The sequence below is a fragment of the Dermochelys coriacea genome, chromosome 2 (assembly GCF_009764565.3).
Source record: "Dermochelys coriacea isolate rDerCor1 chromosome 2, rDerCor1.pri.v4, whole genome shotgun sequence".
Classification (NCBI taxonomy): domain Eukaryota; kingdom Metazoa; phylum Chordata; order Testudines; family Dermochelyidae; genus Dermochelys; species Dermochelys coriacea.
In genome coordinates, this window is record NC_050069.1 from 107,079,677 (window position 1) to 107,094,404 (window position 14,728).

General features: G+C 38.4%; 1 protein-coding gene across 7 annotated transcripts in view; it reads right to left on the reverse strand.

Moving 5' to 3' along the window:
* The window catches only part of CARMIL1 (capping protein regulator and myosin 1 linker 1), a 251,772-nt gene that overhangs the window by 126,302 nt on the left and 110,742 nt on the right, over positions 1 to 14,728 (reverse strand). For all 7 annotated transcript variants that reach the window (XM_038392027.2, XM_038392029.2, XM_038392028.2 and 4 more), the window contains exons 5-9: positions 13,806 to 13,927; positions 10,549 to 10,646; positions 10,138 to 10,208; positions 9,943 to 10,016; positions 3,534 to 3,609 (exon numbers count right to left, since the gene is read on the reverse strand). In XM_038392027.2, the coding sequence (XP_038247955.1) occupies positions 3,534 to 3,609; positions 9,943 to 10,016; positions 10,138 to 10,208; positions 10,549 to 10,646; positions 13,806 to 13,927 (441 nt within the window). The remainder of the gene's footprint in view (positions 1 to 3,533; positions 3,610 to 9,942; positions 10,017 to 10,137; positions 10,209 to 10,548; positions 10,647 to 13,805; positions 13,928 to 14,728) is intronic.

Below are 14,728 nucleotides of genomic sequence, written 5' to 3' on the forward strand. Positions count from 1 at the left end.
CAGCTCAATCAATTTTTAAGGCTAAATTTCTTAGCCTTTTAGTTTTTCAGTATAGTTAACTCATTTAAAAAAAACCCAAAACCTCTACAACACAGAGGTTCAGTCCTCCTTTTAAATAATGCAGATTGTACGGGTGTTTTAAGGACTGTCACTTTTCTATCACCACAGGCATGGATTCTGCACTCTATTTTTTAGTAACTCAGAATATGATCAATGTTAACCAGTGATTACAAAGAGGTGGTTTAATCTGTTTGTGAGAAAGGTACAGCTGAGTCTACCAAAGACAGTGCCATAGTGGGAGATGCAAAGAGCAGTACATAGTATTGATTCTGGATTTGTTTTTCTTAAACTGGCTCTCTGTAATGACATTATAACATGGATTTAGCAATCAATTAGCTTTTGTATTATCCTCCAGATATTTTTGACTGCCAGTTTCAGTGAATGGAATTAAGGAGTTACTTTAAGAACTGGCTTTATTTTAGAGCTGTACAAAACTTGCTAACTGGATTCAATCAGTTTCAGCAAATCAAAACCACTAGGTTCTGTTTGCTAAGATTGCGCCCCCTGCGGTTTGTTTGAAAAGTTTTATGTTTGTACAAACCCCAGAATGCCAAAGAAACTTCAAGAAAATCCCAGCAAAATAAAACAGTTTCCTAAAGAAACCATAGTTGTATCACTCTTTCCCTCTACATAGATTCTCTAATACACCCCCTCCCCAAACACGGCCCCATGTCCCTCATCATCCCCTTGCCCCACCAGCAACCCCTTCAGGTGCCTTTTTGGTGGGCCTCAGTTGGTTGACTGAGCCGATCATTGGCTCACTCCCAGATTTTCAGGGGATGGACATCAAATAAGCTTGTTGTTATTAAACCCCTCCACACAAACGTCCATATTGGTGTCCTGAGAAAAGGACAATGTCTGACAGCAACCCTAATCAGCTATGGAACAGGAAATAGTCCGAGTACTGCTGATTTTTAGGTTTCCATGCTAAAAGGTTTCATACCACTATAATTAGCTTAGTGATCATGAAAACAAAAGGGCTAATTGTCACTCAAATTGAGAGACGAGGTGGAATAGGTAATATCGTTTTTGGACCAACTTCTGTCAGCAAGAGAGACAAGCTTTCGAGCTTAGCACTTTCTACCCTGGCACTTTCATTGTTAAAACTTTTGTCGCTCAGAGGTATGAAAAAAACACCCTCCTGAATGATGAAAGTTTTAATGACGAATAGCACCAGGTGGACAGTTCTTCGTCAATGGGAGATGCTCTCCCAAAGTTACCGCCCCTCACAGAGGTGGTTTTATTTTGTTGCCGAGAGAACTCTCTCCTGGCAACAAAGAGCAGCTACACTGTGCACCTTATAACAGCGCGGCTGCAGTGGCACAGCCATGCCTTCAAGGTATGCAGTGTAGACATGGCCTACACAGAGCTCTTCTTCAAGCCTGGGAAAATAAGTGTCAGCTAAACACAAGGTGGAACAGATTGTTTAGCATAAGCAGTTAAAACATATCCTAAGGAATCATTCAAGGTAGACTGGCCCGTTAACACTTCTTGCATTCAAGAGACAAAAAAAGAGGGTTAGTGGATTACAGATTGTTGTAATAAACCATAAATCCAGAGTCTTTATTCAGTCCATGATTTTTAGTATCTAGCAGAGTTATGAATTTAAGCATCCAGGCTTATCTTTTGAAAGTGTTGTGTAGCTTTCTTTTGAGGATGAGAACTGATAGGTCAGACAGTGATCACTTTGTGAAAAATGTACCCACAGGAGCTCTGTGTGGCTCAAAAGCTTGTCTCTCTTCCAACCAAAGTTGGTCCAAGAAAAGATATTACCTCTCCTACCTATCTTGTATCTCTAATATCTTGGGACCAAAATGGATACAACTACACTGCATATTCCAATCGAGAGTCAGATAAGACGGTACTAAGTAGAACTCATTGAAAAATTGGATATTTTACCCTGCAGAAAATTTTGACAAAAGTTAAGACAAAAGTTTAGTAATCTATATTTTCATCATAAAATTTTGATTTTGGCAGAAATGCAAATACCAAAAGATTTCAGCTAAAAATCAAAGATTCCAATGTAAAATGCTGCTGTAGTACTTCATGGGTGTTCTAGTTTGGACACCTTATGCTCCCATTCTCCTCTATAAGGCAGATTCCCTAGTCAGAATACTTCTCTCATGATGCACCACAGTTCCGCTCTTAATGAGGGGTGCATCATTGGAGACGTAGTCCAGCTAGGAACCCGGGCCCACGAAGGAGAATAGGGACATGAGGCATCAGAACTTCAGATCCCATTAAATACTGTAGTGGCATGTCCACATCAAACTATTCAATTGTTAGTAGAAAAAGCACAGTCTTTGGGTGCTTGGGGGGTTTTGGTTTTTCTGAAGAAAAATGTAAATTTTCCACAGAAAGCAGACATTGTGATTTTTTTTTTTTTGACAAAAACCCAATTTTCCATCAAAATTGTGATGAAAATTTTTGACCAGCCCTAATACTGAGCAAGCCTCTTGAATAGCTTTAACAATATACTTCAGTTAAGACTTGCAATACTACACTATTTCAGTTTCAGTCCTGAGTCTCTGAAGCAGAGGCTACCAACTGTGCCACATTCTTTGGTGGTGGTTTTATGATATGTACTAGAACAAGATAACCCAACTCAACTCCATCTCACTTTAACATCAGGATTTGAAAATAGGTCTCCAAAGAAGAAAGGAAAGTGCACTTTCCTCATTTATTCTTAAGCCTCAAAGTTATTTTCAGATACCACAGCTTTCAGTACATCACTAGCAATCAGGTTTTCATGTAACGTGACACTACTGAGGGAAAAGCTACAAGCAAATTTTTGAGGTCAATAACTTTGCACCAATTCACATTAGCAGAGAATTTGGTCCTTCATTTTTAAGATCCCCAGACTCCAATCCTAGGTCTGAAGAAAGATTTTTGGGCAGGCTTGAAAAACAATGCATCTGGGAGAATTAACCTTCACTTTTTAAGTAAAGTTATTTTGATTTATGAAGTTTAAAGTCATCTAATAATCAGCCATTTTTAACAGCTTCTTCCAGTCCAGCTTGCTGGTTTGGTGGAACAATGTAATTATCTTACATGCTAACATATTTATTATTATATCTGACTGTCTTCACTACAAGAAAGTGGATGCTTCTTTTAAATCAGGATGTAATGCAGAGTGAGAGGAAAGCCTACTTTCATAATGCAGGAGCAGTGCAAACACAATCCAAATATCCCCTACCCCCAAAAATGGTTTCTTATTTAGTCATATAGTACTGCTGAAAACAGCTAAAAACAAACAAAGTATTTTGTGGCATCACTATATTTAAATAAACTTTGTAAACTTTATTAACTAAATGTTATTGAACGTTGATTTTTAGAAAAATTATTTTCCAGCAGACTAAGTCTACTCAGCTTTCCACTGATGAATAAATGCATCTTTCTGAGAAGAGTTACTGTGTGCTATAAAATACAGCAAAGCCAGGTAAGAGCAGATGCACCTTCATTTTATTACTTACTAATTTCAGATCCTTAGAGGACAGCTTTGTAAACCACTGATTGTATTCCAGGGCAGCAACTATAGGTATTAAGTCTCTAGAAAAAGAAAAATGTTTTAACACACTGTTCATACTTATTGTCAAGCTGGTCAGCTGAACACTTACTCTTAAATACTTAATTTACTTTGACTCTTTCTTAATAGTCAACCATCAGGATTTTAGAAAGCTCTCCATTCTAAAAATACAAATAGTGGTGGGGGGAATGACTTGACTTAATTTTAATATGAACATTTGACTGGTCAAATAATATTCATATGAATATTTAAACCAGGAAATTGTCTGAGCTGCCATCCCTAGTCATACCATTACTTTTTCTCCAGCCTATGACATATTTAAGCTTCTTAATCACCATTAATTATAGTTGAGCATGATCCTAAAAGCTTTTTGGCAGCCTGATGATTTAATATAATTCTGTGACTGACTAATTCTAGTCAACATCTCCTTGCCTCTTCTCTCAAGTCATATCCCCAAAGGAAACAAGGACCGTGCAAAAGGATAATGTAACTTTCAGCACAAACCCTCTCCTAATTGTAAAAGGGATTTCACAAATGAAATTCTAAATGATTCCTGTTCCCTTATTCCAAGATTCTTAATTTGATCTGCTCTCCTTCTGTTAATTTCTCCACAAATAAACACTGATAAAGGCATGCTGTAAAAACCTTTGCAAGCAACACCAGAGCAAAATAATAAATCAAATATTATCATAGCATTTAGTATGGGTATGTAGTACAACTCAGCAGTCAGATAATCTTCCCCTCCCCCACATTAATATATATGGACACACACACACACACACACACACACACACACAACTCTATAAACCCTTGCCTTGCACGGTAGAAACAGGATATACAGTAGAACCTCAGAATTATGAACACCTCAGGAAGGGAGGTTGTTCATATCTCTGAAATGTTTGCAACTCTGAAGAAAATAATATGATTGTTCTTTCAATAGCTTATTTAATTAAAATGAAACAAGCAAAGAAACAGTTTCCTTACCTTTAGAAAAAAATTTGACCTTTCCCCTTTTTTGTAGAAGTAGTTTACTACTAACACAGTACTGTACTGCATTTGCTTTTTTTGAGTCTCTGCTGCTGTCTGACTGTGTACTTCTGGTTCCAAATGAGATATGGGGTTGACCAGGCAGTTCATAACTCTTGTGTTCGTAACTCTGAGGTTCTACTGTAGCTACTGTATATGTAATTATTCTAAATCTACCTAGTGCTAGTGCAAACTGAACTTCAATCCTCATGGGGTATAATTTGTAAATAGTAGCCTTTTTGACCATTCTTTTCCAAGCTTTCCATCCAGGAGCATGTACCTGCAGGCATCTTCTCTGTACACACAGCTCCTCTTTCCTTTATGTTCCCCCCATTTACCTGTTTTATTTCAATCATTTTTGGTGGGGATATTAAACAAGTGGAGACTCAAATGCACCTGTGATTCTCATGAATGTTTCAGACAAACACTGACTAGACTATATTCTTTCAGGAACTGTAGATTTCTATATTCTGAAATATAAGTCCATCTCTAAAGCAGTAAGAGAATATTTTGCTGCAGAACCTCAATGTTGTACACCAACTGTAAAGCTAATATACAAGAAGATTATTTGTGTACTCTAGCTTAGATATAGAAATACGGTACACCACAAGGAATAAGCCTATCGCCAATGTTGTTCAATATATACATCAAGCCTATTTGGTGAATTCATTTCCAAACATATAGTACAGTATCATTGGCGTGATGATGATGATGATACACAAGGATTTATCTCTTGTCCAACAGCCTCTGCAATTTTGGTCTCAGCTGTGAAGTGGTATTTGAATATTGTTAGATGTATAAATCAGGACTATTTCATCAAGCCTGGAAAAACAGAAGTCTTGCTGTTGAGTAGAGGTCATCTATACAAAACTAGCTTGTTTCTCCTGTGTGGCTCCCCTTGATGGGATTAGTATGAAGGTAATGATTCAGGTTAAGAACCTTGGTGTCTCTTTTGTCATTGCCCTGGCCTTGGAAAGCTATGCATGGGACATGGTACAAATGCAGACTTATTTTTCAGTTGTGCAGTTTGTGTGTCAGGTACACATATTTATGCCATAATGACCTCGCAACAGTAACATACAAACTTTATGGTCAGAGGAGCAACTGTTGCAATTCCTTCTTTGCAAGGTTTTCAGTAATGCTGCTCCATAAACCAATTACAACTTATTCACCATGATTGCTCACTCATTTGAGATATCCTAAAAAATCCATTATTTAAAAAACATTGTCTGCCTAAAAAGTGACGGGATAACTCTAAACTGACACTGCTGGATTTATAAATCCTTATCTTTAATTCCTGCCCCTAATTATATTCAAGACCTACTCTTAGCGACTTATATGACTGATATGAGTACCTGCACGCTCACTCAACTCAGCTGTCTAGGACTCCCATCTTCTCACTCATCATGTCTGAAGATGGCAAGACAGTTCCTTTCTACTGTGTAGAACTTGCTCCCCATGGAAATCTACCTAATTTCATCCTTCACATTTCAGAAAAACCTTAGTGTATTTTTGTTAAATTTTATTTGAAAAGTTGCTTCTGAATGCTGTCAGCCCTATGTCTATTACTTTCCCTCATTTCCAATCTATTTTTTTCCTGTTCTTAATTCTCTTCTTCCCCTCACTCATTCTTGAGATTTCAATTTTTTAAAAATGATATTTTATATTTTTTTATTACATTTTGTTGTGATTACATTGTATCTTCTGTACAGTGACATCAGTGCTTTTGCTGGGAAATGAGAACGAACACTAAATAAAATTATTATTATTGACCATTTCCAGAAATGGAGATTTTCCACAACCTTTCTTTACTAATTTATATTTAGATGGTCGTATTTATAAGTTAGTTTGTTAGCTACTTCACTATTGAAAAATAAAGGGTTATTTACAAAAAGAATACTGTACACAACACAAAAGCATTGAAGGGAATGCAGAAAATCTCAGCAAGTTTCAACAATGCCAAGTTTTGCCACCACATGCATGTTTTTCAACACCTTTGCCCCCAGTGTGTTTAAAGATGGTGAGAAACCTAAATACGAAATATTTTTAAAACAAACAACACACGTCTCCAACTGAAGGGTGCTCACACTTTCCCCCAGACAATTCATAGGACATTCAAGCATACTAAAATATATGCTTCCCAGGTGAATATTCTGATGCAAAGCTAAGCAAGTTCTTCTCGCTTTGTGTGTGTATGTGTAAGTTAAACAATTTTCTGGTTCACAGCACAATACACCTTCGAATAAAACATAAAAAGGAGCATTCCCATGTGGCAAACTCTGTTATACACTGCTACTGTGTTAGACAACCTTGGCTCCCAAACTCTTATCTATAATTCATGAAATTTTATGCTGATCTCTTGCAGAAATGTGCACCTGCAAAACAGATTTAACAGAAATATTTTACATTGTAGGAAAAATAAAAAAAGCATTTGTGCAGTGCCTGGAATGCATGGTAACAATCAAGGTAGGGTCAACACTTCAGTTCCTATCACCATGCCATATCACTCTACTGTTACTTCACAAGACAGGACGCCGAACTACAATAGTTTTCATGTCATTTTAGTGATCCTGACAGTCTGGTCTGAAGGATATAAGATAGTACTGCAAAAATCAAAGTCTCTCACTAACGTTGGTAAACTATTATTTTTGTTGCTTATTCATAGCAACCTCAGTGTTCTAGACACATTACAAAACACATAAATACACTTTTTGTCCTAAAAATCTTAGTCTCAGACTGTGATCTCAGACCTCATAACTAGTATCTTTAATTGATACTAGAAGATCTTGGCTTCCCAATAGTTTGTACCAACATCTTAGCATATATTCACCCACAAGTTCTCCCTTAGCTAATTTCCAAATCATGGATGCTGCAGTGGTCTTGTCCTGACATCACAAGAGGCTCTGTGACTTGTAAATGTCCCTTAATAATTACTGGATCATTGATCTGAAGCAGTAATAAGTAATCTCCTAGAAGTTATTTTAAAATGATATTCTGATTCCCTATCTATTACTCTTTGGACCACAAAACTCAATGTTCCATTCTCTGGTGCATCTTCTGCAACACAATTGCATGTGCTAGAATAAGTTTGTTAGTCAATTTTTTTCAGATACTAGGACACCTGTCATCCAAACCAGCTGATTTGTACCATACATGCTTCAGTTTTTCAAGTATTGCCTTTATCTGCTCATCAATAGATAATACTTTTACAGGATCCTCCTTACTTACTAATGGTTCAAACTTCTTTTCTATATAAGTAAGGAGGTCAGCCATTTTTAAATAATTTTTTCATAACGTCATCTCATTTACTGATGGACCCTTACATTCTCTCTGGTATTTTTCACCTGCAATACATTTTAAATTATTATGCTCCTTTACCCGTTTGCCTTGTATGGAATTATTCTGCTTTTTTGGTGTCCTTATCTTGCCTCAGGAAACCCTGACTGAATATTCTTATTTGCCTGCCTCCTGCATTTCCCTTTTCCATTATAAGATTTTAAACCCCGGCTTTCTGTCAGATTCTTATTTCTTTCATTCTTCTTTCAGTGAAATTGCAGTCCACCACACCTTAATTATGGTGTCTCAAGATTTCCCTGTTTTCTTCCATGCTGGTGGAATTTAAATTAAATATTTCTTCCCACTAAATCTTGCATACTAAATGTATTCAAAATTAGCTTTCCTGAAAACTACTATCCTTATACTGCCGCATTTGGTGAACCAAATTTTGAACTCATGCAGAATTCATGCAGCTCATAGTCACTGTTTCCAAGATCCCCAATTATTCTCCATTAGTTATTTTTTCCATCAGCGAGCACATCCAGGATGACTTCCATTCCAGCCGACGTCTCTACCTTCTGAGCAACAGGTAACTTCTAAATTTTCTGCAGACTGTTGGCAAAAATAATTTCCCCTACTCTACACACAAGGGGAAGGAGACTCTGCAGGAGCAAAGGCTACACAGTTTGCTTCTTCACTTTATCTAGGAGACCTAGAAAGGACCCTTCAAGTTGTGGTGCCCCAGACAAAAAAAATCTATTAGCTAATTTCACCCGTAAATCAAATTAAAAAAGGTGAACTCAGACAGAAAAAAAAACCCACATAGCAAACTCACCACACTACCCTTGTGGAAAAAATGCAAGTAAGCAAGCTCCAAAATGAAGTGTGCTCTGCATGGTTTTTGTGCTGATGGGGAAGAACGGCTTTGTGGGAGCTAAACTGAGTGGTAAGACCACTCCATCAGGCAACCCCCAACTGACAGCTCTCAGTGTCTCCATTTTACATGGGAAAGGATCCACCCTTTAGGAAGGACTAGTTAAGATGAAAGGAGAAAATTATGACTTTCAGAGTACTTCTACTACTCCTGTGGGAATTCTGTGCCACTGCATACATGCAGAATTCATGTCCTCTGCAATTTTTTTTTCCTCTGCAGAAAATACATTATGCCAGAGAGGCGCTGCAGTTATGCCTTTTGCCCACCAGGGGCTGCTGTGGCGTCAGACGGAGGGCAATCAGCTCATCAGCTGTAGCAGCCAGCAGTCAACAGGGAGGAGAAGGTGCGTTTCTCACAGCACCCTGCCCGCAGGGCCAGGTAAGGAGGCATGGGATGGGGGGGAGGAGGGACAGACAGAGCAGGGCACATGGGGCTGCAGAGGGTCACAAAGATTAGGGTTCAGAAGAGCTAGTGGGGGGGACAGACTGGGGCAAGGACTGAATGGGAATGAGGGTGCAAAGCCATATGGGGACTTGGGGGTGGCTGAGTGGGGGTACAGGGACACATGGGATGGGGCAGATGTGCCTGACTGAATGGGAAAGGCTAGGAGTCAGAGTCTGCATGGGGGAGGCTCCCTAACAACCCCTTCCTCCCCCTCAATCCCCCAAAAATCCCCAGTTCCATGCTTCTCCCACCCACACCCAACAACCCTCCAGATTCACTCCCAGGCTCCTTCCTAGCAATTACTTCCCTCTCCCTCAGCTCCTCCATTGCCCCTGACTCCCCCAAGCCTTTGCACTGCTTCTGAGGGGTGTGGGGAATCCATTTCTGTCTTGTACTTTAAATGAATTGTTACTCAAAGTTCTGTATTAATATGCTTAGTAAGGAATCTATTTGTCAAAACATTTCCTGAATCTTTTTTGTTTTCTGTATTGTTACAAACATACTTGGTGACAGGTATTTTGAAATAAATTACCAAAATAATTGAAAGTGCCATGATTATATTGTGTTATTTTGACAAATAAAATACGCAGAATTTTATAATATAGCGTGCAGAATTTTTAATTTTTTGGTGCAGAATTCTCCCAGGAGTATATTATACTTATTCGACATTGTTCACCTGTGGTCAAGATGACTGAAGTCTTGCAAATTCAACTCCCTGGTATCTTGGGTCAGATAGATTGTATCCACATCCTGTTATAAAAGCAAAAAAACACATCTTCTCAGGAAAACTGTTTTTCTTGGTTTCACAGTGCGCAGTCTCTCCTTTTTTATAGTTAGCTGAAATAAACCTCAGTGTGAGATACATACTTACCCACTGTACCTCGTCCCTATATGGAAATCCAAGCCAGTCACAAACACATGCATACATTTGTGAAAATCCCCCTGGAAACAAAATAAAAACACTTTTCAATACAGCAAACAACAAAAACAGTAAGCACAACGTTTCAAAACTCGCCCTCATTCCCTCTCAGAAACCTATCCATTATACTGCAGGCAGAAGCTGAAACAGACCAAGACTATAGTATGTTGTCTATAATATATGGCAGGTTGCAATGAAGCTTAAAAATAGTATCTTCATCCACCAGTCAGGAGTCCACTCTGTGCTAATTATACCTTAAAACTAAATTAGATCTTTACTGGGTTCTGCCAAAAAAAGAATTGAACTTCCTGACACTGATGATTCCAACTTTTTTACATTTCAGCTTTAAAATTTCATTCTCACCACAAGGTCCCAGTTCTGTTACAGTCTGGCTGTCCCACAGTGCCTGGAGATTAGCCAGTCTTTCTGAGGGCTCCATAGTTACTTTTTTCATGATTCTCCTACATGCAAAGGGAAAGACGTGCATGATTTTAAAAAGTTCATACATATGTGTACGCACATATATCACACACACACAAATCTTACATGTGTTTTAAATATAATCTTATGTATTTGTCATATGTTTGTGCACATAAAGGAAAATATTAGCATCTTTTAAACATCTCAAGTCTATTCCTCAAACCAAAATGTAAAGCTGCAGAAACAGTAAAGCCAGGTCTACACTACAGACTTGTATCAGTATCACTATGTCATTCAGGGGTGTGAAGAATCCACACCCCTGAGTGACAGTTATACCGACCTAACCCCTGGTGTAGACAGCGCTATGTCGGTGGGAGAGCTTCTGCTATCGACACTGCTACTGCCTCTTGTGGAGACGGATTAACTAAGCTGAGGGGAGATGCTCTCCTGTCGGAGTGGGAGCATCTTCACTTAAGTGCTACAGCTGCACTGATGCAGCATTTTAAGTGTAGACCTGCCCTAAGTATTTATTTTTCCCTTCTCCTATCCAGTGAACTAATCCCATGACTCCTAAAGTGATCTATCCCATTTCCCTAACACTAGCAAGGGCAAACAACTCAAATCCATGGCTCACTGAAGCAACATAGCCTCATCGCATCTGTCCACTAATTCAAGGCCCCCAAAATAACAGGGCAACATTGTTAGACTAGGTTTCAGAGTAGCAGCCGTGTTAGTCTGTATTCGCAAAAAGAAAAGGAGTACTTGTGGCACCTTAGAGACTAACAAATTTATTAGAGCATAAGCTTTCGTGAGCTACAGCTCACTTCATCAGATGCATTTGCACTTCATCCAAATGCATCCGATGAAGTGAGCTGTAGCTCACGAAAGCTTATGCTCTAATAAATTTGTTAGTCTCTAAGGTGCCACAAGTACTCCTTTTCTTATTGTTAGACTATATAGTCATTACAGCCTGAGACCATGCTGCAACTGTATCAAGGTGTTTCCCTTTTTTTAGACACAGTCTTTAACTGTAGTTCTTATTATACATAGGCCTTCTGACACCAAAGGATCATTCATTCCTGTTCTGTTCCAGGTTCGTCTCTTGTTCTCATTATTTTACATCAACAATGAGAGTAATGGCCACACTTCAAATGCTGCTATTTCTATAGAGCAACTTGTGAAAGTTTCTACTGAAATATTAAATACTGTGCCAGAGACCATGAGGATTCCTGAAGGGCTACATGTACTCTGTGGATCACACTTTGGCTACCTTGGTTCTAACCTCTATATTCAGATAAAAAGAAAAGGAGTACCGGTGGCACCTTAGAGACTAACAAATTTATTAGAGCATAAGCTTTCGTGAGCTACAGCTCACTTCAGCTGTAGCTCACGAAAGCTTATGCTCTAATAAATTTGTTAGTCTCTAAGGTGCCACCGGTACTCCTTTTCTTTTTGCGAATACAGACTAACACGGCTGCTACTCTGAAACCTGTGTATATTCAGATAGTTTTCTTTCCTCTCCAGAACAAAAAAAATTATCCCCTTTGCCTTTATTCTTAAGAAATAATATCATGTTTGTCTGAGGGGAAGAACAGACATGCATGCTCCCTCTGTTCAGTAAAACTCTAGAATAAATTAGTAATAGGTGCTAATGGCGAGATGCATCAATTGTTTTCCCCTACAGACCTACGAATATCAACTTCCTTAGCATATAGGGTATGTGGTTACAAAGTCCTTTGGATGGATTCTGGTCTGACCCCAGTTTTACAACAGCAAATACTCACTGACTTGACTTTGATAGTCTGTTGTTTTACACCAGTTTGACATCAGAATCACACCTGGCTTTCCTCCCCGAACCAAGATCTCTATATAGTTTCACAAAATGCTGCAGAAATGCCACCAACGCAGCCCAAGAGAAAAAGGTACGAAGTCCAAAATAATCAAATAAGATGTTGAGAAATATGCTGCTTTGAAGCCCCCTTCCTTCCATTCCCTTTCTCTCTTTTGGCTACAGTATCTCTAGCTGTTCCTGCGAACAAATTGCCTTATTATGAGCCTGAAGAAGGATTTTAGTTTTCATTATGGTAAACAGCAGTGATGCCTTAGAGATTTAAAAAAAAAGAAAGGAAGAAAAAAAATACCAGTTTAAGTTTAGTGACTATTTCCTACTCAACCTACAGGAAAGTTGAACAACACAGGATGCAAAACAGAGATAAAACAATAAATGACTTCTGCTGGATCATTTATATTTTTCTGCAGTGAGTATTAAAACTATTACTTGTGAAAGTGTTTGTCAAGGGGAAAATTATATTTTATATGGAGCATATATATGTTTGGTTTTTATACTCTTAGAAAATTAGGAGTAGAATGGAAAGTAGCAGAGTCATAAGATCTGGGAGGCACCAATTAAAATGGGTAAGGGAGAAAGACCAAGGAACGAAGTGAGAACAAAGTGAAGAAAATAAAAAAGCATTCAGCATTAAAGGAGCATGGCAGAGATAGGAGAAAGGAAACAAAGTAGGAATGATTGGGAAAGATGGAATGCTGAAGCAGAGTAAAAAATGCAGACAAATTTCTGAGGGCAGGTGAGAAAGACAGCAGGAGAGATGTTTTGCTGAAGGTATATGATTTAACAACTGGGTTCCCAACTGCTGACGTATGAAAAATGATGAATGTCATAGTCAGTCCTCCCTCCACTCCCCCATTTGGATCTTAGCCACAGATAATTAACTGGAAAGAACTAGCGAACATTACAGTTGTTTAGGGACAACCATTAGGGAAAAGAAGTTACTGAAAACAAAGGGTGGGACCCTCAGGTATGCCAAAGATCTGTGAAGTGAGGGGGCAAAAAAAAAAAAAAAAAGGTGACCTTTAGGCACCATTAGGCTCTCTTTCAATCCTTGGAAATGCAGAGACAGTCTGGCACCCAAAGGGATCTTAGGCCAGTGGGATTCTCCAAAATACAGCATGCTCCAGCCATGCCTGCCTCTCTGCAGACTTCGCACTAGTTAACGATTCTTCCGTATTACTACAAAGGAGCTCAAGTGAGGGTCAGACCCGGGCCCAAAACGTTTCTTACATCTAAGGTATGTTCCTAATGAAAGGTAAGGACCAGGGAGCAGAGAACAGTGACTAGTCAGCCTACCTGAACAATTTGTTGAGCTATATGTACTACAGGTGTCCAAAAAATGAGTACCTACACTGGAGACAGACCAGGGAATATTTTCCTGAGGCACGTTCCAATGTGTGCCATCACCTCATTCACATCTTCTGATGAAGCAATCTTCATGGAAATGCTGCATTTCTCTGTTTCAACCATCAGCTACATAAAATATATCAGAAAAAAATATAAGCACTGTAGAATTAATTTCCATTTAAAGAAATTTTTGAATAATGGTTGAATGTTAAAACATATGCTTATTTACACATTGATTATTACTATGATGTGACAAATGCTCCAAGAAAGAACTACTCTCCAATACAGAAAGAAAATTTATATTCAAAGTCTGTTTTCTTTTTCTTTAGGCCAAATGTCTTCCACCGTCACAGCATGAAGGCTTAAAAATGAACTGATCTCATTGAGACTTCCAAGCCAAAACTGAAAGCCTTAACAGCAGAGATATCCAATTTTAAACCGTGTTTCAGAGCTTAAGAAAAGTAAAGCAAAGCAGAAAAATATGCAATATATGGAGCTTTCCTTATTGAGCTTAAACAATAGCTAAGTAATCAACAAGTATGATCCTCTGGAGACACTCAAGGATTTTGATCTGTGCCATTTACGTCTAAAGAGAAGATAATACCCTGACAGGGAGAAAATATCTTTGGCAGGCTTAACAAACTGTATTATCCCAAGTTCAAACGATGTAGTAACTAGTTTAACCTAACAGTACTGATGCATAGGAGAGGTGGTGGGGGAGTTTTAAAACAAAAAAGTGATATTGCTATCGAACTGTTTTAATCAGATTGCAGCATTACTGACACATGAACTATTCAACAGCCTTTGGCTTTACCATTTGGCACCACATTATATCTTCCGCTACACAAAATAATCCTAGAAGATGTAGTAATAGTCTAATGTGTACATGATGGCCCTCAAGCACTTTTTTCTATATTATTTTTTAAT